General features: G+C 41.5%; 1 protein-coding gene across 1 annotated transcript; it reads left to right on the forward strand.

Annotated features, from left to right (window-relative positions):
- Positions 1-487: 487 nt before the first annotated feature.
- Positions 488-23,827, forward strand: LOC125456685 (protein shisa-like-2A). Its single transcript, XM_048540051.2, has 3 exons — positions 488-690; positions 12,284-12,423; positions 23,655-23,827. The coding sequence occupies exons 1-3, from the start codon at positions 509-511 to the stop codon at positions 23,825-23,827; spliced, it is 495 nt and encodes a 164-aa protein (XP_048396008.2). The 5' UTR covers positions 488-508.
- The last annotated feature ends 1,318 nt before the right edge of the window (positions 23,828-25,145 follow it).

Below are 25,145 nucleotides of genomic sequence, written 5' to 3' on the forward strand. Positions count from 1 at the left end.
GGATGAGCTCCACCAATCAGAGGAGGGTCGTCAGTTCAGGTTTTCTTTCCAGGTAGAAGCCTGGACCCCTGAGACTACCCTGACGGGGGTGGATATGTGAAAGGAATTAGAATACTCTGCTGTAACTAATAGGTCCTTTCTGACAAGTGACGTTATTTTGCTGTGAAAACACATACGGCGCGAACCCTGACTGAAGCTCTCTTGGTTGTTGTGATTGCAAGTCTGCCTTGGCTGTCATTCAGAACCCCCGGGTTGCCAAGAAATCAGACTCCCTGTTCCGTGTCTCTGCAGCTGGATCTGTAACTGGTTCCTCAACCTGAGCCACTTTTTGTTCAACGGATCACTGCAGTGGGATTCACTCGTTTCTCTGACCGCGCTTGGAGTTAACCCGTGGCATCCCTGAAGCTTTCATCACTGGTCCCTCCTCTCCCATTCGCCTCAAATCTTGAGGCAGTTTGTTTCTGGGACAACCTGTCGGCACCGTGTGATCTCCGGTCTCTGAGGCAGCATGAGTGCAGACTGCAGCGGGTATTATACCGCGAGCAATGCCTTCGTTCCCAACTTCACATGTCCCAAACCCGACAGCGATCTGGGCGCCAACTATTGCTGCGGCTTTAATGATATCAAATACTGCTGTGATGACCCTAACAGTTTCTTCCCTTACCAGTACAGCTACATGTGGTCGTTAAGGTAAGAGAGGTCCTTCAGTGGGTTTCAAAATGTGATTTACAAAGTGATGGCTAAAAACAAAAAGTTTTTTTAATCCTTAATACTCCAATAGCAATATTTAGTAAAAAGCTCCCCAAATAAATCCTCTGGACCACTCGAATGAAGACGACTTCGCTTTTTGCTGTTGTTAACGCTCCCTCCTTAAATAAGATGTGAACTCAATGCTAAAGTAGTGATAATGGAAACTGCAGATGCTGGAGAATCCAAGATAATAAAGTGTGAAGCTGGATGAACACAGCAGGCCCAGCAGCATCTCAGGAGCACAAAAGTTGACGTTTCGGGCCTAGACCCTTCATCAGAGAGGGGGATTGGGAGAGGGTTCTGAAATAAATAGGGAGAGAGGAGGAAGCGGACTGAAGATGGATAGAGGAGAAGATAGGTGGAGAGGAGAGTATAGGTGGGGTCGTGGGGAGGGGGTAGGTCAGTCCAGGGAAGACGGACAGGTCAAGGAGGTGGGATGAGGTTAGTAGGTAGGAGATGGGGAGGTGCGGCTTGGGGTGGGAGGAAGGGATGGGTGAGAGGAAGAACAGGTTAGGGAGGCAGAGACAGGTTGGACTGGTTTTGGGATGCAGTGGGTGGAGGGGAAGAGCTGGGCTGGTTGTGTGGTGCAGTGGGGGGAGGGGACGAACTGGGCTGGTTTTGGGATGCGGTGGGGGAAGGGGAGATTTTGAAGCTGGTGAAGTCCACATTGATACCATTGGGCTGCAGGGTTCCCAAGCGGAATATGAGTTGCTGTTCCTGCAACCTTCGGGTGGCATCATTGTGGCACTGCAGGAGGCCAATGATGGACATGTCATCTAAAGAATGGGAGGGGGAGTGGAAATGGTTTGTGACTGGGACTGCATCCCAAAACCAGTCCAGCCTGCCTCTGCCTCCCTAACCTGTTCTTCCTCTCACCCATCCCTTCCTCCCACCCCAAGCCGCACCTCCCCATCTCCTACCTACTAACCTCATCCCACCTCCTTGACCTGTCCGTCTTCCCTGGACTGACCTATCCCCTCCCCACCTCCCCACCTATACTCTCCTCTCCACCTATCTTCTTTTCTCTCCCTCTTCAGTCCGCCTCCCCCTCTCTCCCTATTTATTCCAGAACCCTCACCCCATCCCCCTCTCTGATGAAGGGTTTAGACCCGAAACGTCAGCTTTTGTGCTCCTGAGATGCTGTTTGGCCTGCTGTGTTCATCCAGCTTCACACTTTATTATCAATGCTGAAGTAACTCTTTTGAGCTTTTACAGTAGATTCACAGAACGACATCTATGAGTTAATTCAAACAGGAAAAGCCAATGAGAATAGCAGTTGATGCAAAGATGTGTCTTTGGTTGGTTTAGGGTTATTTTACACAGAAGTTAAAAACTAAGTGTAAAACTGGAAAACTGAGCCCCTTCATAAGTACTCTCTTGGAGATTATCCCGAAAGGATAATGTAGAGATGCAGCGTTTCTATTTGTCAGTGCCACTGGTGGGGAAATTATAGCTGCTCCACCATTCCTGTAAGGGGAATTACTGTAACAATTGCTCTTTTATCGTGGTTCGAGGCTCAGTCTTGTGACAGAAATTTTCTTGAAGAGTGGCTTCTGGACAGTTGACTGCAAGCTGTGAATAATCCTAAATGAAATCGTACAATTGATAACCAGAACCAGAGGGGGATTAGCGGGGATAGTGGGAACTGCCGATGCTGTAGAATCGGAGATAACACGGTGTGGAGCCGGATGAACACAGCAGGCCGAGCAGCATCAGGAGAGCCGGAAGGCTGACATGTCGGGCCTAGACCCTGATCAGAAACGTCAGCTTTCCTGCTCCTCCAATGCTGCTTGGCCTGCTGTGTTCATCCGGCTCCACACCGTGTTATCGGGGATTAGCGGGGTGTTTGTGCCTGCTAGTCAGCCTTACTTAGTCCTGGCAGTTCTACAGTTGGTTTGCAACTTATTCCAAGGACGTATCAGTCCTGTAAAAACGGTTTATAAATGCATATTCTCCTATTTCTATCCAGACACAAGCGGATTGATACAAGCAACGCCTTCACTTAAACACATGCACCTACACCGAAAAAATGCTAAAGAAATGCAGAGTTTTCTAATCTACTGACTGTAGAGGATTTTTAAGCATGTTTAAATTCTATTGTAAGTTGGAGGCATTGTACTTGTGATGTTTACATGTGTAAGCGGTATTTTAGTGGAGTGCTATAGAGCTGGACCTCAGCAATTTACAATCTGTATCAATGATGACGATGAGGGAACCGAATTTTTAATAACTAAGTTCGCTAATGACACCAAGACAGGCTGGAAAACAAGTTGCCAAGCGGGGGTTAGAGGGTCCGCAAACGGACAGGCAGGTTAAGCGAGTGGATAAAAAAATGGCGGAAGGGGTATAACGGGGATAAATGCGAACTTAGATAACAAAGTGTGAAGCTGGATGAACACAGCAGGCCAAGCAGCATCTCAGGAGCACAAAAGCTGACGTTTCGGGCCTAGACCCTTTCTCTGATGAAGGGTCTAGGCCTGAAACGTCAGCTTTTGTGCTCCTGAGATGCTGCTTGGCCTGCTGTGTTCATCCAGCTTCACACTTTATTATCTTGGATTCTCCAGCATCTGCAGTTCCCATTATCTCTGATAAATGCGAACTTGTCCACTTTAGCAGGAACAATGGAAAAGTCATATAATATCTAAATGGAGAGCGATTGCAGCACTTAGTGCAACTTTAGGGTCTGGATGCCTTGGTACATGAATCACATAAAGTTAATACGCAGGTGCAGTATGTGATTAAAAAGATGAGTAGAATATTGTAATTTATTGCAAGATGTGTGGGATATAAAAGCAGGGAATTGTTACGACAGTCATACAGGACATATTGTGCGACCATATCTGGAGGGCTGTGTACAGTTTTGGTCTTCTTATTTAAAAAAATGTAATTACTTTTGAAGCAGCCCAAGAGAAGTTTGTTTGTCTTGTTCTTGAATGAAGGGCTTTCCTTATGCAGAAAGGTTGTCGGACCTGCATCCATTGGAAACAAAACGGAAGTTGCTGGAAAAGCTCAGCAGGCCTGGCAGCATCTGTGGAGAAAAACCAGCTAACGTTTTTGGTCCTGTGACCCTTCCTCAGAACGTTCCTCTGTATCTATTGGAGTTTATAAAAAATGAGAGGTGATTTTATTGAGATCTGGAGAGGACTGGGTAAGGTCGATACCAGGAGGATGTTTGCTCCTTCTAGAAGGACTAAAACTATGGAACATATTTTAAGAATAAGTTGACTCATTTTTAAGGCAGATTAGGAACATTTTTCTTTGAGGGTCATTACAGAGTGGAATTTTCTGCCCCAAGAGGTAGCAGAGGCTGATTCTTTAATTTTTTTCAAGGCTGAGTTAGATTTTTGATACCCAAGGGAGCCAAGAGTTATAGGGAACACACTGAAAAGTGAAACTCAGACCACAACCAGCGCAGCTGTAATCTTATAAAATGATGGATCGGATTTGAAACACCAAATAGCATACTTTTAATCCTAAATCCTTGTTCCTATATCCTACACAATGTGGATCTGCCCCAACCCCCAACACATTACAGCATGGCCATTGCTAGAGTCATAGTGGCATGGAGTCATACAGAATGGAAACAGACCCTACAGACCAATTGGTCCATCCCAGTCATAATCCCAAACTAAACTAGTCCCAACCACCTGCACTTGGCACAAATCCTTTCAAACATTTCTTATACATGTATTTATTGAAATGTCTTTTAAACATTGTAACTGTACCTGCAAGCACCACTTCCTCTGGAAGTTCATTCCACACACGAACCACTCTTGTGTAAAAAAATGCACCTCATGTCTTTTTCTATCTTTCTCCTCTTACCTTAAATATATACTCCTTAGTCTTGAAATTCCCCCACTCTAGGGAAAAGACACTTGCCATTCACCTTATCTAGACCCTTCATGATTTTATAAACCTCTATAATGTCACCCTTACTCTCCAATGGAAAATGTTCCAGCCTATCCAGCTTCTCATTATAATTCAAAACCTCCATTCCTGTCAACATTCTGGGAAATCTTTTCTGACCCCTCTCCAGCTTAATAGTAACCTGCTGTTAAGAGGGTAACCAGAACTGGACATGCTACTTCAAAAGAGGAACTACGAACATCCTGTACAACCTCGACATGATGTCCCAACTCCTATACTCAAACGTCTGATTAGTGAAGACAAGTATGTTAAAAACCTTCTTAACTACCCTGTCTACATGTGATGCAAACTTCAAAGAATCATGTAGCTGAATTCCTAGGACTGTCTGTTCTACAGGACTACCCAAGGCCCTACTTTTAATTGTATATGTCCCACCCTTGTTTCTTTTAACAAAGTTCAGTACCTCGCATTTATCCAAGGAAGCAGGGAATTAATAATATCGTTCACAACTCATTGTGTGTATGTGGGAATGTATGGTGTGATAGTTGTTGGGAGGTGAGTGCTAACCACTTTATGTGTCTGTGTAACAGTTGAACAAGTGAAAAAAAACTTACAGAACTGGAGAGGGTGCAGAAGAGATTTCAGGATGTTGCCTGGGCTGGAGAGTTTCAATTATGAAGAAAGGTTGGACAGACTGAGGTTGTTTTCCTTAGAGCAGAGGAAACTGAGAGAACATATGATTGAAATGCATAAATTTTATGAAGGACATAGATATGAAGAAACGTTTGCTCTTGGTGCAGGGACCAATGACCAGGAGGATAAGGTTTAAGGCCAGGGTAGAAGGCTTAGAGAGGATGTAAGAAAATCTTTTTCACGCAGAGAGTGGTGGGAATCTGGAACTCACTCCCTGTGAGAGTGGTAGAGGCAGACAGGCTCATAACACTTCACAAGTACTTGGATATGTACCTGCAGTTCCAAGGCATACAAGGCTTTTGCCCAAGTGCTGGAAAATTGATTCGAATAGTTAGATTTTGTTTTTGACTGGCACAGACTCGATAGGCCAAAGAGCCTTTTTCTGTGCTGCAGATCTCTGACTCTTTGACTTGAAAATGCAGCTGGAAAATATGTTTTTTGGTAATGGTAAAATTGCTGACAGTACTTTTATAGAGTCACTAACAAATAACAACTTGGATCTTTTAAGGTCAGCAACACCAGTGCCAATAGTGCTGTTAAACAGAGGCTGGTGTAATAGGAGTGGCAATAAGGTTTGTGCAGGATAAAACTGAGCCCAGCTGAGATAATCTTAAAAGCAGCCATATTGTCGAGGAGTCATGGGAAGTGATTGTTTTCCTAATTCGAATATAGATGCCTTTTTTGCCATAATATAACAGTTCCTTATTCACCTGCATCTATTGCATATATTAGAGAAAATATTCCATGTAATAGACACGTGCCTGTAAGCATTTCCTGTGTCTTTTGCACATAGAGGGTGGTGCATTTTTCTGTTTTGAAATAGACAGGAGAGAATAAACCTCATGTTTCAGTACACAGGTGATAGTGATTTTTTTCTGTGCTACAATAAAAAATGCGGGTAATTTTTTTCTCCTTGTCAAAAGTAGCCTATTAAATCTGCGTCAAAATTAATATTTTTGATGTCCATTAACATATTTAAAGTGTATCTGACATCAGTTACATAAACAATAGGGAAAATGATCACATAAGGTTGGAATTTTAGACATATTCCAAATAATGCCTCAGTAAATTGAAAGCATTTTTATCATAAGAGGCACATTATATTTTACCATGTGGGGAAATACCTGATTCCATTGAATCAAAATCCCAAAACCGTCGAGCAAAATTTCTAAATGTTTATATTCTGCAAGTCTGCTCTGACAGTTTACTGAAGTAATTGTTCATCTTGGTAATGAATGAAACGCAATATTTTATGACTGTGCCTTCCTCTCTTTCTATCGGTTATTTTCTGTGTGCCTCTGGTTCTCTCCTTTCTCATTCTTTCTATCAACTGTATTGCCATATTTTTCTATGTTCTAACTTTTGCGTTTGGTTAGAACTGTTAGTGTGTAACCCTGAGGTTTGTCTATTCTTTCTTTATAGCCTCTTTTTTGGTATATCATTGACTCTCTCTATCTGTCAGATTATTTATCTGTTTTTCTGTTTCTCTGTCTGAATTTTTGTATCTGTGCCTCTGTCCATTCAGAAAGGCACTGACTATTATGGTGTAATTCTGATGGTTCAGATATGGGAACATTTAGCAGTGTTCAAGGAGTTGTATTCTGCTTTCTTCCATAAATTGGTCTGTGGTTCTTTTACTTTAATTAAGACCTATTGTTTCAAGTTTCTCCAGTACCTTCATACTGTCCAGATTTCCTGTGTCCTTTCATGACGTTGAACAATACTCAGGTGAGAAAATGCTGGAAATTGATTGCAGAGCTACTGACTTTTGTTTAATCTTTGCAGATTTCAGGGTTTTGTGTTGGAAGTGCCTGTGGACATAAATGGCAATGTAATGATAATATGGATCTCATTACTCATCATCACAGCAGAAATGTGTACCCTATTGAAGTGCACCATTGTGTTTGTGACACAGTGATTTATACTGCTTCACAGTAACCCAAGCTGCTCCACTACTGTCTAGGTCTCTCTGGCCTGTGGAACGTACACTAGGAAATTCACCACAGCCAATTGTAGGTCAGTAGATTTAAATATTAGGTCAGTTATATTGGGGCGGCACGGTGGCTCAGTGGTTAGCACTGCAGCCTCACAGCGCCAGGGACCCAGGTTCGATTCCCACCTCGGGCTACTGTCTGTGTGGAGTTTGCACATTCTCCCTGTGTCTGCGTGGGTTTCCTCCAGGTGCTCCGGTTTCCTCCCACAGTCCAAAGATGTGCAGGTTAGGTGGATCGGCCATGCTAAATTGCCTGTCGTGTTCAGGGGTGTGTGGTTTGTAGGGGAATGGGTCTGGGTGGGATGCTTCAAGGGGCAGTGTGGACTTGTTGGCTGAAGGGCCTGTTTCCACACTGTAGGAAATCTAATCTAGACTTGTGTGGAAAGCCAATTCTGGAACAAGAGCACTGAGGAAAATTTGTTACTTTCCCTTGTACTTTGAGATTTGTAGGTTCCATCTTTTCTCGCAATCTCAGTTGAGTCACATATAGAGAACAGAACAGATATTTGGTCAGGAGAGGAACCATTATGTGAGAAAAGGAAGAGACAATAAAGGTTGTGGCATTGGAATAGAAGAATATGCAAAGTGGAAGTTCTCAAGAGTGAGTAAGTCTATGAAAAGGGGGTAATGTTTGGGGATAGTTTTTAAGATAAATACATTCAGTATATAATTCGGTACTCTCAATGATTAGTTTATTGCGCTGCATTTTGTTTAATATGTGCAATGTTTTTTTTCCAAGTTCTATTCGCAGAGACAGTGTAAATTTTGGAAAGAAATTTGTATAAAATGGACTGTGACAGTGAAGTAGATGTTTTTGTTTGTCTATTACTTTCTTAGTTTGTGAGCCAACTAGCATATTTGTAGGATGGAATTCTGCATATATGATATGAATGTGCTAAATGGGAGATTTTTATATTTATTTACATACGTAGTTAAATAAGATTGGTAGGTTTGTATTAATTTTGATCATGTTGCTAATAGGTGTTGCTGTGACATTGTATTTGATGTCAATGCAGATAGTTTAATGATAAGACCATAAGACATAGGAGTGGAAGTAGGGCCATTTGGCCCATCGAGTCCACTCCACCATTTAATCATGGCTGATGGGCATTTCAACTCCACTTCCCTGCACTCTCCCCGTAGCCCTTAATTCCTTACGAGATCAAGAATTCATCAATCTCTGTCTTGAAGACATTTAACAACCCGGCCTCCACTGCGCTCCGTGGCAATAAATTCCACAGGACCAGCACCCTCTGGCTGAAGAAATGACTCCTTATTTCCATTCTAAATTTACCCCCTCTTACTCTAAGGCTGTGCCCATGGGTCCTAGTCTCACCGCCTAACAGAAACAACTTCCCAGGGTCCACCCTTTCTAAGCCATACATTATCTTGTAAGTTTCTATTAGATCTCCCCTCAACCTTCTAAACTCTAATGAGTACAATCCCAGGATCCTCAGCCGTTCATCGTACATTAAACCTACCATTCCAGGGATCATCTGTGAGAATCTCTGCTGGACATGCACCAGGGCCAGTATGTCCTTCCTGAGGTGTGGGGCCCAAAATTGGACACAGTATTCTAAATTTTGGATTAGAACATAAGTACTAAAAGATTACTGAATCACGGTCAACTATTACTAGTCGCAATAAAATCAAAGTATATTATGTAAGAGAATAATGAATTGCTAGTGTATTCCAAATTTTGTGATGAAACATAAGATTTCTGTATCATCTATAGACCAAGTTGCATTTAATTCTTAAAAATAATCCTGCACATTTCTATTTTTGTTTAATTAGATATAGACCATACAGTTTCTAGCAAGTATGTGGCTTTGTAAGACTGGTTTGTTGCTAGATAAAAGATATACAGGATAAGTATACAACCCGTGATGGCTGACAGCAGTTTACAGAACCAGAGGACAAATAGACAGCACGGAGCCTGTTTATCTCAGAAGCTTGTGATGGCAGCTTCTTGCTCTCTAATTGAAGTGACAGGGAACTCTTCCTTTCATCTTCCTCCATCTTCACTCGTTCTCTGTCTCTGATCACTCATGGAAATACTTTAGTTCTAGAATACAGGAGCAGTACCCAAGATGTCAGACTGTCAGTTTCTCCCTGTCTATCACTTAGCTTGAAGTCACTTTTTAGTTTATATAATGTTGAAGGTCATTTTTGTCAGCATTTATTAGATATTAACAAAGATGAAAGGATACGCAAAACACTTCTATTGAGGTAAAAATATTAACATGGAAACTAGAGCAAAGGGACCTCAGTATTTCTACTGACTGTTTATACACTGTTCCAGCGATATGAAAAAAACAGTTTACTGGTAACCTGTCACTAGTGGTGTGCCACAAAAATCAGTGCCAAGGGAGCCACAATTATTTAGAATATATATTCATGACTTAGGTGAGGGAAGTGAATGTACCCCCTCCAAGTTTGTGGTTAACACAAAATTTAGATAGGAAGTCAAGTAGTGAGGACAACGAGCAAAAACTTGGCAGATGGAATATAATGTAGGAAAATGTGAGGCTAGGCATTTTGGCAGGAAGAATAGGAGAGCTGAATGTTATTTAAATGGTGAAGGAATACAGAAAGCTACAGAATAGAGGGATTTGGCAGTCCTTGTCCATGAATCACAATTCAGTGGGTAATAGAGAAAGCAAATAGAATGTGGGCCTTTATTTCAAAGGAAATAGAATATAAAAATTAAGATAGTTTTGCTAAAACTGTACACAGCACTAGTCAGACCACAGCAGGAATACTGAATAGTTTTGGGCCCCGATATCAAGAAAGATGTTTTGTCATTGGAGGCAGCTTGCCCCCACACCTCCTCCCTCACCCCCATCCCAGGCCCCAAGATGACTTTCCATATTTAGCAGAGGTTCACCTGCACATTTGCCAATGTGGTATACTGCATCCACTGTACCTGGTGTGGCTTCCTCTACATTGGGGAAACCAAGCAGAGGCTTGGGGACCGCTTTGCAGAACACCTCCTCTTGGTTCGCAATAAACAACTGCACCTCCCAGTCGCAAACCATTTCCACTCCTCCTCCCATTCTTTAGATGACATGTCCATCATGGGCCTCCTGCAGTGCCACAATGATGCCACCCGAAGATTGCAGGAACAGCAACTCATTTTCTGCTTGGGAACCCTGCAGCCCAATGGTATCAATGTGGACTTCACCAGCTTCAAAATCTCCCCTTCCCCCACCGCATCCCAAAACCAGCCCAGTTCGTCCCCTCCCCCCACTGCACCACACAACCAGCCCAGCTCTTCCCCTCCACCGACTGCATCCCAAAACCAGTCCAACCTGCCTCTGCCTCCCTAACCTGTTTTTCCTCTCACCCATCCCTTCCTCCCACCCCAAGCCGCACCTCCATCTCCTACCTACTAACCTCATCCCACCTCCTTGACCTGTGCATCTTCCCTGGACTGACCTATCCCCTCCCTACCTCCCCACCTATACTCTCCTCTCCACCTATCTTCTTTTCCCCCCATCTTCAGTCCACCTCCCCCTCTCTCCCTATTTATACCAGAACCCTCACCCCATCCCCCTCTCTGATGAGGGGTTAGGCCTGAAACGTCAGCTTTTGTGCTCCTGAGATGCTGCTGGGCCAGCTGTTTTCATCCAGCCTCACATTTTATTATCTATTATTCACTCGGCTGATACCTGGCATTGAGGAGGATGCAAGGAGGCTGTAAGATGGTTTGGATAGGTTAAATAAGTGGGTGTGAACATTATCAGATTTCAGATATTAAGAGGTAACATGATTATCCACATCATAAGGAAAAATCAAAATGCCAAATCATTTCTAACTCAGAATGTGAATCTTGGAAATTCTCCATCTTGAGCTGAGGGTGGTCAGATATTGATTATATTAATGTCATAGTTCACTAAAATTTTAGATGCCTGCGAAATTAAGGAATATGCGAACAATGTGGGCAGCTGTATAGATGTAGTCGAGATCTACCATGATTTTATTGAAGGGCAGAACAAGCTTAAATGTATAAATGCCCTATAACCTTGCGTTTCTATTGTTCTTATGAGTACATAGGGCAGCATTTGGGAATCACAATTACACTGTCTACACATGGGCTACAGAGAGGGAAAGGGTCTAGGCCCGAAACGTCAGCTTTTGTGCTCCTGAGATGCTGCTTGGCCTGCTGTGTTCATCCAGCCTCACATTTTATTATCTAGTCATTCAAGCTTCCTGCAATGCTCCTTTTTGTGAGCTTTGCTGCAATGTGTGCTTGTGAAAGCCAGATTAGCTCAGCTATGATGCCATACACAGTTTTAAATTTGTTGATATTTAGGTCAGTGGGTCTCAGACAAGGTCTGTAAAGAATTAACAAGGGGCCTGAGAAATAACTGAAGCACACAAGGGAGTGGAGGAGCAAACACAAGGAGCAGAGAATGAAGTGCAGCTACCAAATGATGTGGCACACAGCATTCTGGTCCCCTCATCTAGCATGCATAGAGGAGCTCTCATAGGGACAGAATATCTTAGGTCTTATGAGACTTTGAGCAGAATGGGCCTGTACTTGTTGTTGTATATAAGAATGAGAGATGGCTTTATTGAAACATACAAGATGTTTAGGGAACTTGACAGGGTGGATATGGAGAGGTTAATTCACCTCGTGGATTAGTCTAGAATTGGAGGGCATAACAGTTATGGCAGAGATGAGGAGCAATTGTTTCCTCTCAGAGACTGTGGCATTCTTTACTACGGATGGCTGTTCAGATTGGTCATTAAGTACATTCAAGGGTGAGATAGACAAATTTTTAATCAGCGATTATGGGTAAAAGACAGCAAAGTGGATTTGATGATTAACAAATCATCCATGACTTTGTGGAAGAATGTGCCAAATGCAGAAGAATCAAGCCAAATTCATGATTTGCTCATTTTTAGTGTTTTAATCTTGACATGTATGCAAACAAAGATCAAACTTTAAAAAAAATCTCTTGCATTTTTTTTCAGTATTGGTGCTCTCGTGGGATTGTCTATAGCAGCAGTGATTCTTTTAACTTTTGTCATCACAGTTTGCGTTCTCTGCTACCTTTTCATCTACACTAAACCACAATCCAGGCTGAATACTGGATTAGATTTACAAGCACCAGGTAAGTTAATTTAATTTGAAGATGTTCATGACATATGTTATACCTTCTGAAATAGCATTGGATAAATTGTAAGTCTGGTAGAATTGTATACAGCTTCTTAAAAACTAAATTGTTGATCAAAGTTGGGAATCACCAGCAAAACTAACATTTATTGCTTATCCCTAGTTGCCTTTGCGAGTTACCTTCTTTAATCACTGCAATCCATGTATAGTAGATATACCCACAATGCTGTTAGGGAGGGAATTCCAGAATTTTTAGCTCATTGGTGGTGAAGAAACAATAATATGTTTCCAAGTTAGGATGGTATGCGGCTTGAAGGGGAACTTGAAAGTGTCATGCTATGATGGATCTGCTCCCCTTGCCCTTCAAGCTGGCAGAGGTCACAATTTTATAAAGGACTGTCAAAGGAGTCTTGTCATGTTACTGCAGTGCTTCTAGCAGACATTCTACGCTGTTTCAAAAAATCTACTGATGGTAGAGGGGGTACATGATTAAAGTAGGAGGTGGGATGCCATTTAAATGAGCTGCTTTGTCTTGGATGTTATCAATATTATTAAGTGTTGTCGAAGTTGCATTCATTCAGGCATATGGAGAGTGTTCCATTGCATTCATGAGTTGCGCCTTGTAGATGGTGGACAGACTTTGTGGAGTCAGGATGCGAGTTACTCTACATAGAATTCTTAGCTTTGTTTTCCTAGTGTATTTATAGTATTTTATTACTGGTCTAATTAGCTTTCTGGCTACTGGTGACCCAAAGATGTCGATGGTGGAGATTCAGAAATATTAACGCCATTGAATATCAAGGATATAGACGATTAGCTTCTTTCCTCATGGAGATGTTCATTGCCTGCCACTTATCAGCCAAAAGCCTAATTTTTTGCTAGGTCTTGCTGCACATACAGGACCAGTATTGAAAATCTGAAGGTGTTTCCCTACCAGAGAACATGGAACTGTGGAATGGAATAGGCGGCTGGCTTATGTGATGATTACTGATTTATTAGATTTATTCAAATGAAAGCTACACATGGGTCTAGCTGGCACAGAGACTACATCAAACAAAAGGTAGGTAAAATTAAATGTTAATTGGGACCAGCACTATCTCCTGGACAAGTATGAGTTGTCTAAAGAGATGGAAGTTGTTTTTTGCTGGCCTGGGATTTTAAGATGCATTTTCTATTTTCTCAGGAAATTATGTGGCATTCTAGTTGGTCAGGAGAGCTTTGATTGTAGCATAATGCATCACAGTCATGTGATTGAATGGGCTACAAAGTCTTTTCCAGATCATCATTGTTTTGTTCATGGCATATATCCGTTATGCAACTAATATCAAACTTGAAGTCGAAAGCAGGCTTGATTGTCCTTTCTATAGTTTATGTTTCAAATATCTCTGCGCCTTTGAATTGTTTCTCCAGGGTAACTGCAGATTTCTACATCAGATACCTCCCAAACTCTGCAGAAATTCACCAAGTTCTCCCAGGGCTGCCTCCAAATTCAGAAATTACCTCCAAAAAATACCAAACCCTAAGATCCTACCTCCTATTGATCCACATTGCCTCAACTTTGCATTGGATTTTATTCAAGGAATGTAGAATTTCACAGAGGTATCTATGATAGAGAGTGGATCCAAATGAAAGCTGAAATATGCAGGAACACTTTTCAAGACTGGAATTTTTATTGAATGCACCTCTGAATTGTGGTCACTGTCCAGCCTCTTCCATGTTGCATATCCCCCCTCAGATTCGTCAGGTCTCAACCTCTTCTCTAGGAACTGAAATGCCCCCAAGGATCCTTTGGGTCCTGTTAACTGCCTCAGGCAACTTGTTGGCCTTAAGTTGTCTTTCCTTGCTCCTCTTGAGTTCTCTCCAAAACATTCTCTCATCTCAAATTTACTTCCAGCTGTCCTCACAGGCCTACTTCCATGTCAGAGCTGTCTCCCAGGATGCCTCCACATCTAGGGATTATCCCCAGGCTGTGCCCAGTTCCTGTACTCCCCTCAAGCACTAGGCCATTGAAAAATATAAAATATAGCTAGACCTGAATGCTTGAAAACATGAAAAACCTGTATTGGTGGTTACGGTTTTCTGTTCTACTCAGTGGATTCTAATACTTGTAATAAGCAGTTTTGAAAAATGCTGGCAGCGCATGAAGGGCACAATCTCAATGTCTGTGAAGGTGAGTTTGCAGACAGGACAAGGATGGAATTGGGAACCAATCTGATGATATCCAGCATTTGGAAGATCTTGCTGGAGGTGGAGTTGTACTGTCAAGCCTACCACAGCAATCAAGTAGCAATTTGGAGGCGAGTTAGGGGATGGGGAGAATTTGGCTGGAACCTTCCTGGTATGAGAGGAGATTTCTGCGGAGTGTCATGGCTAGCAATTCAGTGGCTGCAGGTACAGATCTAAGATAGTGTGTTGCCTCCTCAGTGCCAAGATCAAGGGTGTCCTTGAGCAGCTACAGAGGTGAGGGTGGCCATAGTCGAGCAACATGAGGAGAAAGAGGGAGGTGGTTGTATTGAAATCAACGACTCTCAAACAAAATCTTGCAATGCTCCAAGTAAATTAATTGCAATCATTTATTTTCCTCAAATGCGCTCAGCAACATTACACTGAAATCATTAGAAGTCAACTATCAAAAACTGAAGCAAAAGCTTGGGTCGGTCTTGAAACAATATTTGAGCAGGGAAAAAAAGACTCAGAGATCAGATTTTCCTGCTGCAGCAGTGATTATTTACCAAGGAAAGGTTGAACTCAGACAAATCCGAGCTACACATCTTGGATGATTAAACGTAGATGAATGACACTGATCATTAAAGTCTTATTTTCTTGGTTCTCATAATGTCCATACAGTACTGCTATTGTCTACTACCTCATTCCTCCCCCCAACTCCTACCCCTTGCCTTACCTTCTCTTGCTCTACACCCCTGACTTCTCCTGCCTATCCTTCTCTCCTTCTTCCTTCCTATCTCTTCAACCTGTGCTCTTCCTGGGTGCAGCCTGGTCAGAACTGGAAGCTCTGTCAGTTGTGCACCCTATCCAAATGGCACTGGCTTATCTGGCACCCTACCCTGTACCCATCGGTCACCCTTTCCTCTGGGACCTGTCCTTACCCAGGAAACATCCTACCCAGCTGGCACCCTACATACCTGGCACTCTACCCTCCTACCTATTTGCTACCTTACCGCCCCAGCAGCCTAAACTCACACTTACTTTATGTAGTGTGATTTGACAGTAGCTGTCAAAAGTGGCCATCAGGACTCTTAAATGTCAGAATATGGCAGCTGACTGCTGTGAAGAACTATCAGAAATGAAGTACATTTCTGCATTTCTGAGGGAGATCTGATTGGAATCTCTTGTCAGAAATGTGAAACTCCCTTCTTTCATCAAAAAGAAAAGCCAATGTTTAAATCTGCATAAGATTGCCAATCCTCAAAAAATGCAGACTCTTGTTTTTTTTCCGCACTGTTAGCTGCTCCGAAGGAGTGGGCAAAGAAGTCACCCTGGAGGAGGGGCACCAAGATTACCCTGGAGGATTGGGCACAGAAGTCACATTGAGGAGCAGGTGCAGAGGTCACACTGGAGGACTAGGTATAGAGATCATACTCGAGGAATAGGTACAAAAGTCACATTGGAGGAGTGGTTCCAGAGGTCACACTGGAGGAATTGGTACAGAAGTCACATTGGAGGAGCAGGTGCAGAGGTCACACTGGATGAGTGGGTGTAGAGATCACCCTGGAGTAGTGGGTGTAAAGAGGTCACACTGGAGGAATCGGTGCAGAAGTCACATTGGAGGAGTGGTGTAGAGGTCACCCTGGAGGAGTGGGCACAGAGGTAATCAAAAGAAAGGGTAACATGCCAGTTGAAATGGAAGGGATGAGAGAAGCTGCTAGGAAAACAATTGAAAGTACACAGTAAGATTTTTATTTTTGTCCATATTATAATCTAGTATTGACTGAATATACAAATTTAACAAGCTGTGTCCTCTATTTTAATGTCTGATTGTTTGAACATGTTCATTGGCGACCAGGACTCATTCTAATTTGCACCATTTATTGTCCAGTGATGCCTGCTACAGTTCTCATCATTTTAGAACATAAGTGAGCACTCATTTTTTCAGGTAGTACATATTCTCTTGAATGAGAAAAATAGGGTAGATGAAAGCTCCCTGGATGGACGTATACATAGGTGTCCAAAATCCTTATTGCATCTGCTGGTTGAGTGCAAACTCTTGACTAGAGACTGTCAGATTCACACTATATCCTGTTGTCCATTCTCCATCACCACAGGACATGGCAAATGAATCCTGACAGAAATGTGAACATGACTTTGGCATTGTCATTGTCTGAACCATCTTGAGGGTGTCATGGTCACATTTTGTTGATGTATGGAGCTACAATAACTGGGACTGTCTTACCGTTGCAGCCTTCTTCCCCCTTCACAGCTGTTGAGGATGTTTTGGACCATACTTCATCTGGCATCTCTCCTCAGTAGGAGGAACTAATAACTCTTGATGGAAATGTTCAAGGAATGTTGGAGTTCACAATCTTGCCATGTCAAGGTGGCGATCTGAGAGGGAATAGCCATTATGGGGACACAGTTGCAATTTGTGTTAGTGGGGTATTGTGATGTAAATTAACATTGGTTCTGAGGAAGGGTCACCGGATCCGAAGCGTTAACTCTGTTTTCTCCTCCACAGATGCTGCCAGACCTGCTGTGCTTTTCCAGAGTCTATTCAGCCTCCCGCTATTGCTCAAACCCTCCAACCCTGCCAACATACTTGTAAATCTTTTCTGAACCTTTTCAAATTTTACTTCTTTCCTATAGCAGGGAGACCAGAATTGCACACAGTATTACAAAAGTGGCCTAACCAGGGTTGGAGGGTTTGAGCAATAGCGGGAGGCTGAATAGACTGGGGTCATTTTCCTTGGAATGTCGGTGGCTGGGGGGGAGTGACCTTATAGAAGTTTATAAAACGATAAGCGGCATAGATAAGGTGAATAGCCAAGGTCTATTCCCCAGGATAGCAGAGTTCAAAACTAAGGGCTTCAGTTTAAAGTAAGAAGGAAAAAATTTAAAAGGAACCTAACAGGCAACTTTTTCACACAGAGGGTGTGTGTGTATGGAGTGAGCTGCCAGAGGAGGTGGTGGAGGTTGGTACAATTACAGCATTTAAAATGTGTCTGGATGGCTATATAAATATGAAGGGTTGAGAGGGATATGGGCCAAATGCTCACAAATGAGACTAGATTAATTTAGGATATCTGGTCAGCAAGGATGAGTTGGACTGAAGGGTCTGTTTCTGTGCTGTATATCTCAACGATTCTATAAAACAACGGTGTAATGGGTGGATGAAAGTGTTAGAAGGCTGTTCAAGAGTTCCAGTCCCCAGTGTTCACTGAGATGATAATTTTCATTTACTAGGATTTGCTGCTCCTTGATCTCCCTTCTCTGGGCACTTTCTTTTGCTTGCAGGAGGTTCACACACTATGAAGACTCTCAATTTATTGGCTTAAAGCTACAGCTTACTGCACTGGTGAGGGAAACTAAACTAACTTTCTTCAAGTTTTGGATTCTTATTACTACAGATGAAAGACAATACTACCGTTTCCAGACATCAAATTTCCCTTTCTGGGAATCAAGTGTTAGAAGGAAAAAGCAGGAAAGTGGAGTTGATCATATCAGCTTTGATCTCATTGAATGGTGAAGTAGATTTACTGGGCTGAATGGTCTATTTTGGCAGCTATAGCTTATGGTCTTATCCAAAGGCTTCTGGCTATCTGATTCACATTTGGGAACCATATCACACTGTTTTTGTCAGACAGAAGACCGTTGTCACTGAAAACTAATCAGCACTCCACAACCCCATCAGCTACTGTTGCCAGCCAAATCTAATTTTGTACACACTCGCTAGTGCCAGTTTGCCTGTAGTAACTTGCCCCATTGCTTACGCAAGCAACATTGTAAACAGGATATACAAGAATTGTTGGTACCCTGCTTTTAAAAAGTCCAGCAATCACTTCAACAATCCTTGGTTTTAAAAAAGTCATTTTTCCTATTTCAGTCCACAATCCAAAATACAGAAAAATAAAACACTATGGTCTTTAGAAGTGACCAAGGCTGGCGTCTTAATATTCAAAAGTAGTTGACATTTCAAAAGGCGTCACTGTGGTTAGCACTGCTGCCTCACAATGCCAGGGACCTCAGTTTAATTCAGAGCTTTGGCAGACTGTCTATGTGGGGTTTGCACGTTCTCCCTGTGTCTGTGTGGGTTTCCTCCAGGTTCTCCAGTTTCCTCCCACAGTCCAAAGATGTGCAAGTTAGATGGATTGGCCATGCTAAATTGCCCAAGTCCAGGTGTAAGTTAGTTGCATGAGCTATGGGAAATACAGGGATAGTGTTAGGAGGAGGTTTTGGGTGGGATGTCTTTCAGAAGGACTGTGTGAACCAAATGACTTGTTTCCACACTGTGGGGATTTGATGAAAGCCAGTAAGAAAGAAAATCTGATGTGGTAGATCTATTATAAATTAGCTTGGATGGCTGGTTCACTGTGTAGGGTGACACGAACATTAAGGTTCAATTCCCACATTGCCTGACGTTACCATTAAGGACCCTCCTTCTCAACCTGTCCCCATGCCTGAGGTGTGGTGACCCTTAGGTGAAACCACCACCAATTGTCTCTGTCTAATGTGAGAGCTGCCCTATGGTCTGGTCAGACTATGGCGACTTTACTGTTTACCTTCTTTTATTAAAGGATGGGATAACACAGTGAAAGATGACTTTTGTTCATAAAAATGATAGAAAAATGAAAAATAAGTTTCTGGCAGAGACACAAAAGATCAAAGGAAGGAAGTCACCTTGTGGAGGTTGTTATAGACCTAGCCACGCTCCCCCCAACCTCCCAAAACAACAGCTGCATTGAAGGCCTGTGTATATATGAAGAAATAATATGACTATGCAAAAAAGGTGCTGTGATAATCATGGATGACTTCACCCTTCGTACAGTTTAGATTTATCAAATTGCCAAAGCTGGCTTGAATGGTTAATTCATAAGATGCATTTGGAACAACTTCTTAGAGAAACATGTTCCACAACCAACCAGGGAGCAGGCTGCTTAAGACCTGATAATCTATAAAGGTCTTGATAGTGGAGTGTTTAGACAATAAGTTATCAAAGCAAGATAGCATCTTACATTTGGATAGAGGGTAAAAATCATTGGTAAGAGGGTAAGAACCTTAAGTGATGGCAATTTCAAGGATACAAAGGAAAAGTTGCCTAAACTGAACTGGGAAAAATAGATGAAAGGGTTCAATGCTAGAAAAGCGGTGGTAGGTGTTTAACTTACGTCATAACTTTCAACAAAGATATCTATTGAGATAAAATGTCTATGAGAAAGAAACGCCATCTATGTCTATCTTTGGATGTTGGGATAGTCTCAACCAGAGAGAATTTTATGACGATTCTGTAGGTCAGAGATTGGACAAACTTCAGAAGTCAGCAAACCATGACATACACAAACTGTACAAAAACATACAAGGAGGGAGAAACTAGAGTACAAGAGAAAGCTATATAGAAAGATTTTTTAAAAACTGTAAGAAATTCCAGAAGTATATTGAAAGAAAAATAACAGTTAAAGCGAGCATTGGTCCCACAGAGAATGAGTTTTGGAATTTTTGGGCAGAAGGGCAAACAAGGAGATGGCAGAAGTGTTGAACAGGTATTTTGTATTCATTTTCACTGTGCCAAACAGAAAAACATCCCAAAAATTGAAAATCAACTTAGAAAAGATATTTGAAAAACTATTGAGACATTCCGTTGATAAGTTCCCTGTACCTGACAGCATGAATGTCAGGATCTTACAAGATTTGGCTGCCTTAGACAGTGGATGCAGATTTAAAGCTTCCAAAATTTCCTAGATTCTGTAATGGTCCCAGTGAACTGCAAAACACAAATGTAGCTCCTGTATTGAAGAAAGACAGGAGACAGAAAAGAGGCAACTAAGTCTGTCAAAGGGACAAAGCTTGAATGTATTTTTAAAGGAGTAATAGCAGTACATTAAAACAAAATCCATGAAACAGTCAGGCAGTGCCCACATGGTTTTGTAAAAAGGAGATCATGTTTGACTAATTTATTCAATTTAGGGTTTGAAGATATAACCTGCAGCGTGGATAATGGGATCCAATGGGTATGAATTGGGATTTCCAACAGGCATTTGATATGGCATAAGACATTACAGGAGATAAGAGTACATGGTGTTGAGCTAACACATTAGCATGAATGGAAAGATGGTTGACACATGTAAGGCAGGGAGTTAGGATATGTATGTCTTTTAAAGTTAGGAAACTGTAATTAGTAGAGTGTTACAGTAATCAATGTTAGCACCTCAACTGCTTACAATCTATATTAATGATGTGGATGAAGGGAACAAATGTATGGTTATTAAATTTTCTGATGACATTAAGATAGTGAAACAAGTTGTAAAGAGGACAAGAAAAAGAAGATTCTGCAAAAAGATACAGATAAGATAGATGAGAGGGCACAAAAATGGCAGATGGAGTGTAATGTATGAAAAAGCTTGCTTACTTTGGAAGGAAAGATAGAAAAGTATAATTTTATTTAACTGAAGGAAGACCACAGTACAGAAAGACCTGTGTATCTTTTCATGTGAATCACAAAAGGTTAGTGCATGGGTAGAGCACTTGATTGGAAAGGCAAATGGAATGTTGGCTTTTATTGCAAGGGGAATGGAGTTTAGGTGTAACTATACAGGGCCTAAGTGGGAAAAAATCAGGAGTACTGTGTCCAGAACTTGTCTTCGTACTTCATAGAATCACAATTGTTATGGTGCAGAAGGAAGCCATTCACCCTGTTGTGTCTGTACAGTTTCTATTATCTAGTGCTGATCTCCTGTCTGTTTCCCATATCCCTGCACACCATTTCGATCCAAATAACCATCCAATGCCCTCCTGAATGCCTCAGTTGAACCTGTTTCTACCACGTTTCCAGGCAATACCTTCCATGCATTAAAACTTGCTGTGTAAAAGGTTTTTTCCCTCGTGTCACCCTTGCTTGATTTGTACATCACTTTTTATCAATGCCCTCTTGTTCTTTCCGCTTTTACTAGTGGAAACAACTTCTCCCTACCTATTCTAATCTGCCTACTCATGATTTTGAAACCATCTACCATATCTTCATATACTTATGAGAAGAGATGCAATTTCATTGGAAACAGTTTAGAGAAGGGCAACTCTGCTCATGAATGAAGGGATGGTTTTATAATCTCTTAAATAGATTAGGGCTTTATTCCTTGCAATTTAGAAGAATGAGAGATAGTTGCATTGAAATATGAGGTTCTGAGACTTGACAGATTTGAGCTGTGAGGAAATTTCTCCTTGTAGAATAGTCTAAAACTAGGAATCATAGTTTAAAAATAAGATGTAGCCGTTTAAGATGGAGGTGAGAATAATTTGTTTTTATGTTAGAGGATTGTTAGACTTTGGAAATCTCTTCTTTTGATTGCTGTGAAGAGTAGGTCAATGAATATATTCAAACTGAGACAGTATTTTGTCAAGTGTTTGGGGGCAGACAGGAGAATGGAGTTAGGGCTACAATCAGATCAGCCATGATCTTATTGAATGGTGGACCAGGATTAAAGTGCCAAATGGCTTACTCCTTCTCCAGTTTTCTATAATCTTATAAACTTTAGTATTGAAGTAACTATGGATGAAACTCTAAGGGAGCTAGAAAACTTAGTCAGCTCAACACTGACCATGCTCAACCAGTTCAGTGACAGCAATGATCAAAAGCAAGAGAAGATTGATCTGCAGAGCCAAATGTTCAGAGACAGAAGAGGTCGTTATTGAACTTTACACTGCTGTGCTAAAATGGGAAAATTCTATGGGTGTTGAAAATCTGTGGTAAAAACTGAAATTGCTGGAAATAGCAGGTTTGGCAGCAAATGTGGAGAAAGAAACAGGGTCACTGTTTCAGACCATAACATTTTGTCAGAATTGGAAAAATTTTGAGATGTAAGCAGGACCAGAGACAAGAAAAGGAGATGGAGTGAAAAATCAAAAAGGATTACTTTTAAAACAGGACAATGGTGCAAGGCAAAACAGGGGTGGTAATAGGACAAGGATTGAAAAAAGGACTGGTGTAAATGGGGTGGAAGAATCATGAACAACTGCAGCTTCAGGTTATGACCTGAATATGTGGAGACTTGTAGGCCATGAAGTGCCTAATGCAAAGATGAAAGCTTGCGTTATGTCAGCTTTTGTTTTTTGATTGCCTGCTAACTGATGGATTACTGTACTGATCCTCTGTAGATGGTACCAAATTCAAAGTGAACTGGAATAGAGACAATCTGTGCTCTAGAGCTGGCAAAATCCTTGTACACAGCTATTGTCAAGGTCATTGGAGAGTGTCATCATTGCACCTTCAAAGAAGGAGCAGCCAATTATTGGAGTTAAGCTTTCAGGTAGGATACTGGAGGATTGAATGCAGCAGAAACATCTCAAAAGGCAATAAGACGGGAATTATATTTTGATCTTATTTATCCATGTGGACTGTGGATCTTTTGGCTACATTATTATAAATTATAATCTTTTTACAATATAAAGTTTAGGTGATCTTTTTGATCTGTATTTTTGATCTGTACTTTCTTTCCTCTATGTCGTGGAAAAGAGTTAATTATTGAGTTCACGCACTTACCTCACAGCTGTAACTACTACATTCGTTGCAGAGGGAGTTGTGTGACTTTCACTACCCCAGGAATTGCCAATCAGTGCAGCAAGATGTTCAAAGACCTTGCAAGGATCCTTCAATCTTTTACTTATAAATTCTGCGTCTTGATGCTTCTCTCACTAAACTGATGAAGGAGCAACTCTTAAAAAGCTAGTGTTTTCAAATAAACCTGTTGAACTATAACTTGGTGTCATGTGATTTTTGACCTTGTCCAACACGCTCCAACACTGGTACCTCCACATCAAGAATCCTGAAGGAAATTTAGAAACTGGTGCTGGTGTATACATTCTATTACAGGCACTGCTGTCGTACTATTTCTATCAGTGCTTGGGTATCAGGGAAACTTGGAATTACAAAGGTAAACCTAGATACTCAGGTGCTACCTTAGCTAATAATCACTGTGCTCCATAACCTGACGCAGAGCTTCTCCTAGTCTTCAGGGGCATGCCAAATGTATTTAACTGTTTATGTCACACTTTTTGTGTTTGCAGGTCCAGACCAAATTTTGGAGAACCTAAATCAGACCAATGGACCAGGTACGATTAGAAAACAATTGCAAAGTCGGAGATTAGATTGCAACAATCAGCCACCTGAACCAGACAGATTGTTCCAGAGATGTTTCATGGCCACAGTGACAATCGTTAATGTCCAAGACTCCTCCTGAAGCTTTTGCTAATCTAGTTTGACATTTTCAAAAATAAATTGCAGTATGATCTGTGGCAGTAAAAAGAAAGCTAAACTATTGTTAGACATTAGAAACAAGACACATTAGTGTGAAATATTTATTTGAGGCCTAAATATAACCTCTAAACTACTATAGCCTGGAACAAAAACAGAAGTAGCTGGAAAATCTCAGCAGGTCTTGCAGCAACCGTAAAGAAAAATTCAGAGTTAGCGTTTCAGGTCACTGGACCCGAACCGTTAATGCTGATGTTTTTCTTCACAGATGCTGCCAGACTTGCTGAGCTTTTCCAGCAGCTTCTGTTTTTGTTCCTGATTTACAGCATCCACAATTCCTTCAGTTTTTAACTACTGTAACCTGCTTTATTGGGTCTTCTAATGCTTATCTATGATAAATAAAGCTTTTATTTGGCTTGTAGCTTAAACACTCTAATAGAACCTTTATTCCTTCACATTTAGAGATCCAGGAAGTCATGAGGAATTACAGCAGATCCATCAAGCTAAATACAATGACAAGTGCTTCTGGTGAATGATTGAGATTACGGCATTCAGAAATATGAGACATGACAGATTTATAAACAGTGAGGGATTATCATTAATGTCAAACACTAGAAAAACATCTAAACAATAACTTAAAAATATAACCTTTGATCATAACATCATGATCAGACCAACGTTAGGCTATTGACACTTATAAATAGAAAAAATGTTAACCATGTTTAACAATAAGTGCAAAATATTGATATATGATCTGACGTTTAGCAGCAGTGGAAACAAACAGAGGTGTTTATTATTTAGAAGTAATTAAGTAGTATACAGCAGAAGAATAGGTGAAAATGACAGCACTTGAAATCAAGGCTACAGTAGTACAAGTATGGCATTAGTATGGCACCCCTAGCAAAACTAGAATCAGTGGAATTGGGAGGAAAAACTTTCCACTGGTTGGAGTCATACCTGGCACAAAGGGAGATAGTTGCGGTTGTTAGAGGTCAGTCACCTCAGCTCCAGGTAGTGTCCTAGGTTCAGCCATCTTTAGCTGCTTCATCAATGAAAGTCCCTCCACCATAAGGTCAGAAATGGGTATGCTTTTCAAAGGTTGCATAATGTTCAGCACCATTTGCAATTCCTCAGATACTGAAGCAGTCCATGTTTAAATGCACCAGAACATGGACAACATCCAGGCTTGGGTTTTTGACATTCAATGGCATTACCATCACTGAATACCCCACAATCAACATGTTGGGGGTTACCATTGACTGTAAACTAAACTGGACTTGCATATAAATACTGTGAGTACGATA

This window comes from Stegostoma tigrinum, chromosome 8 (genome assembly GCF_030684315.1).
Source record: "Stegostoma tigrinum isolate sSteTig4 chromosome 8, sSteTig4.hap1, whole genome shotgun sequence".
NCBI classification, from domain to species: Eukaryota; Metazoa; Chordata; class Chondrichthyes; order Orectolobiformes; family Stegostomatidae; genus Stegostoma; species Stegostoma tigrinum.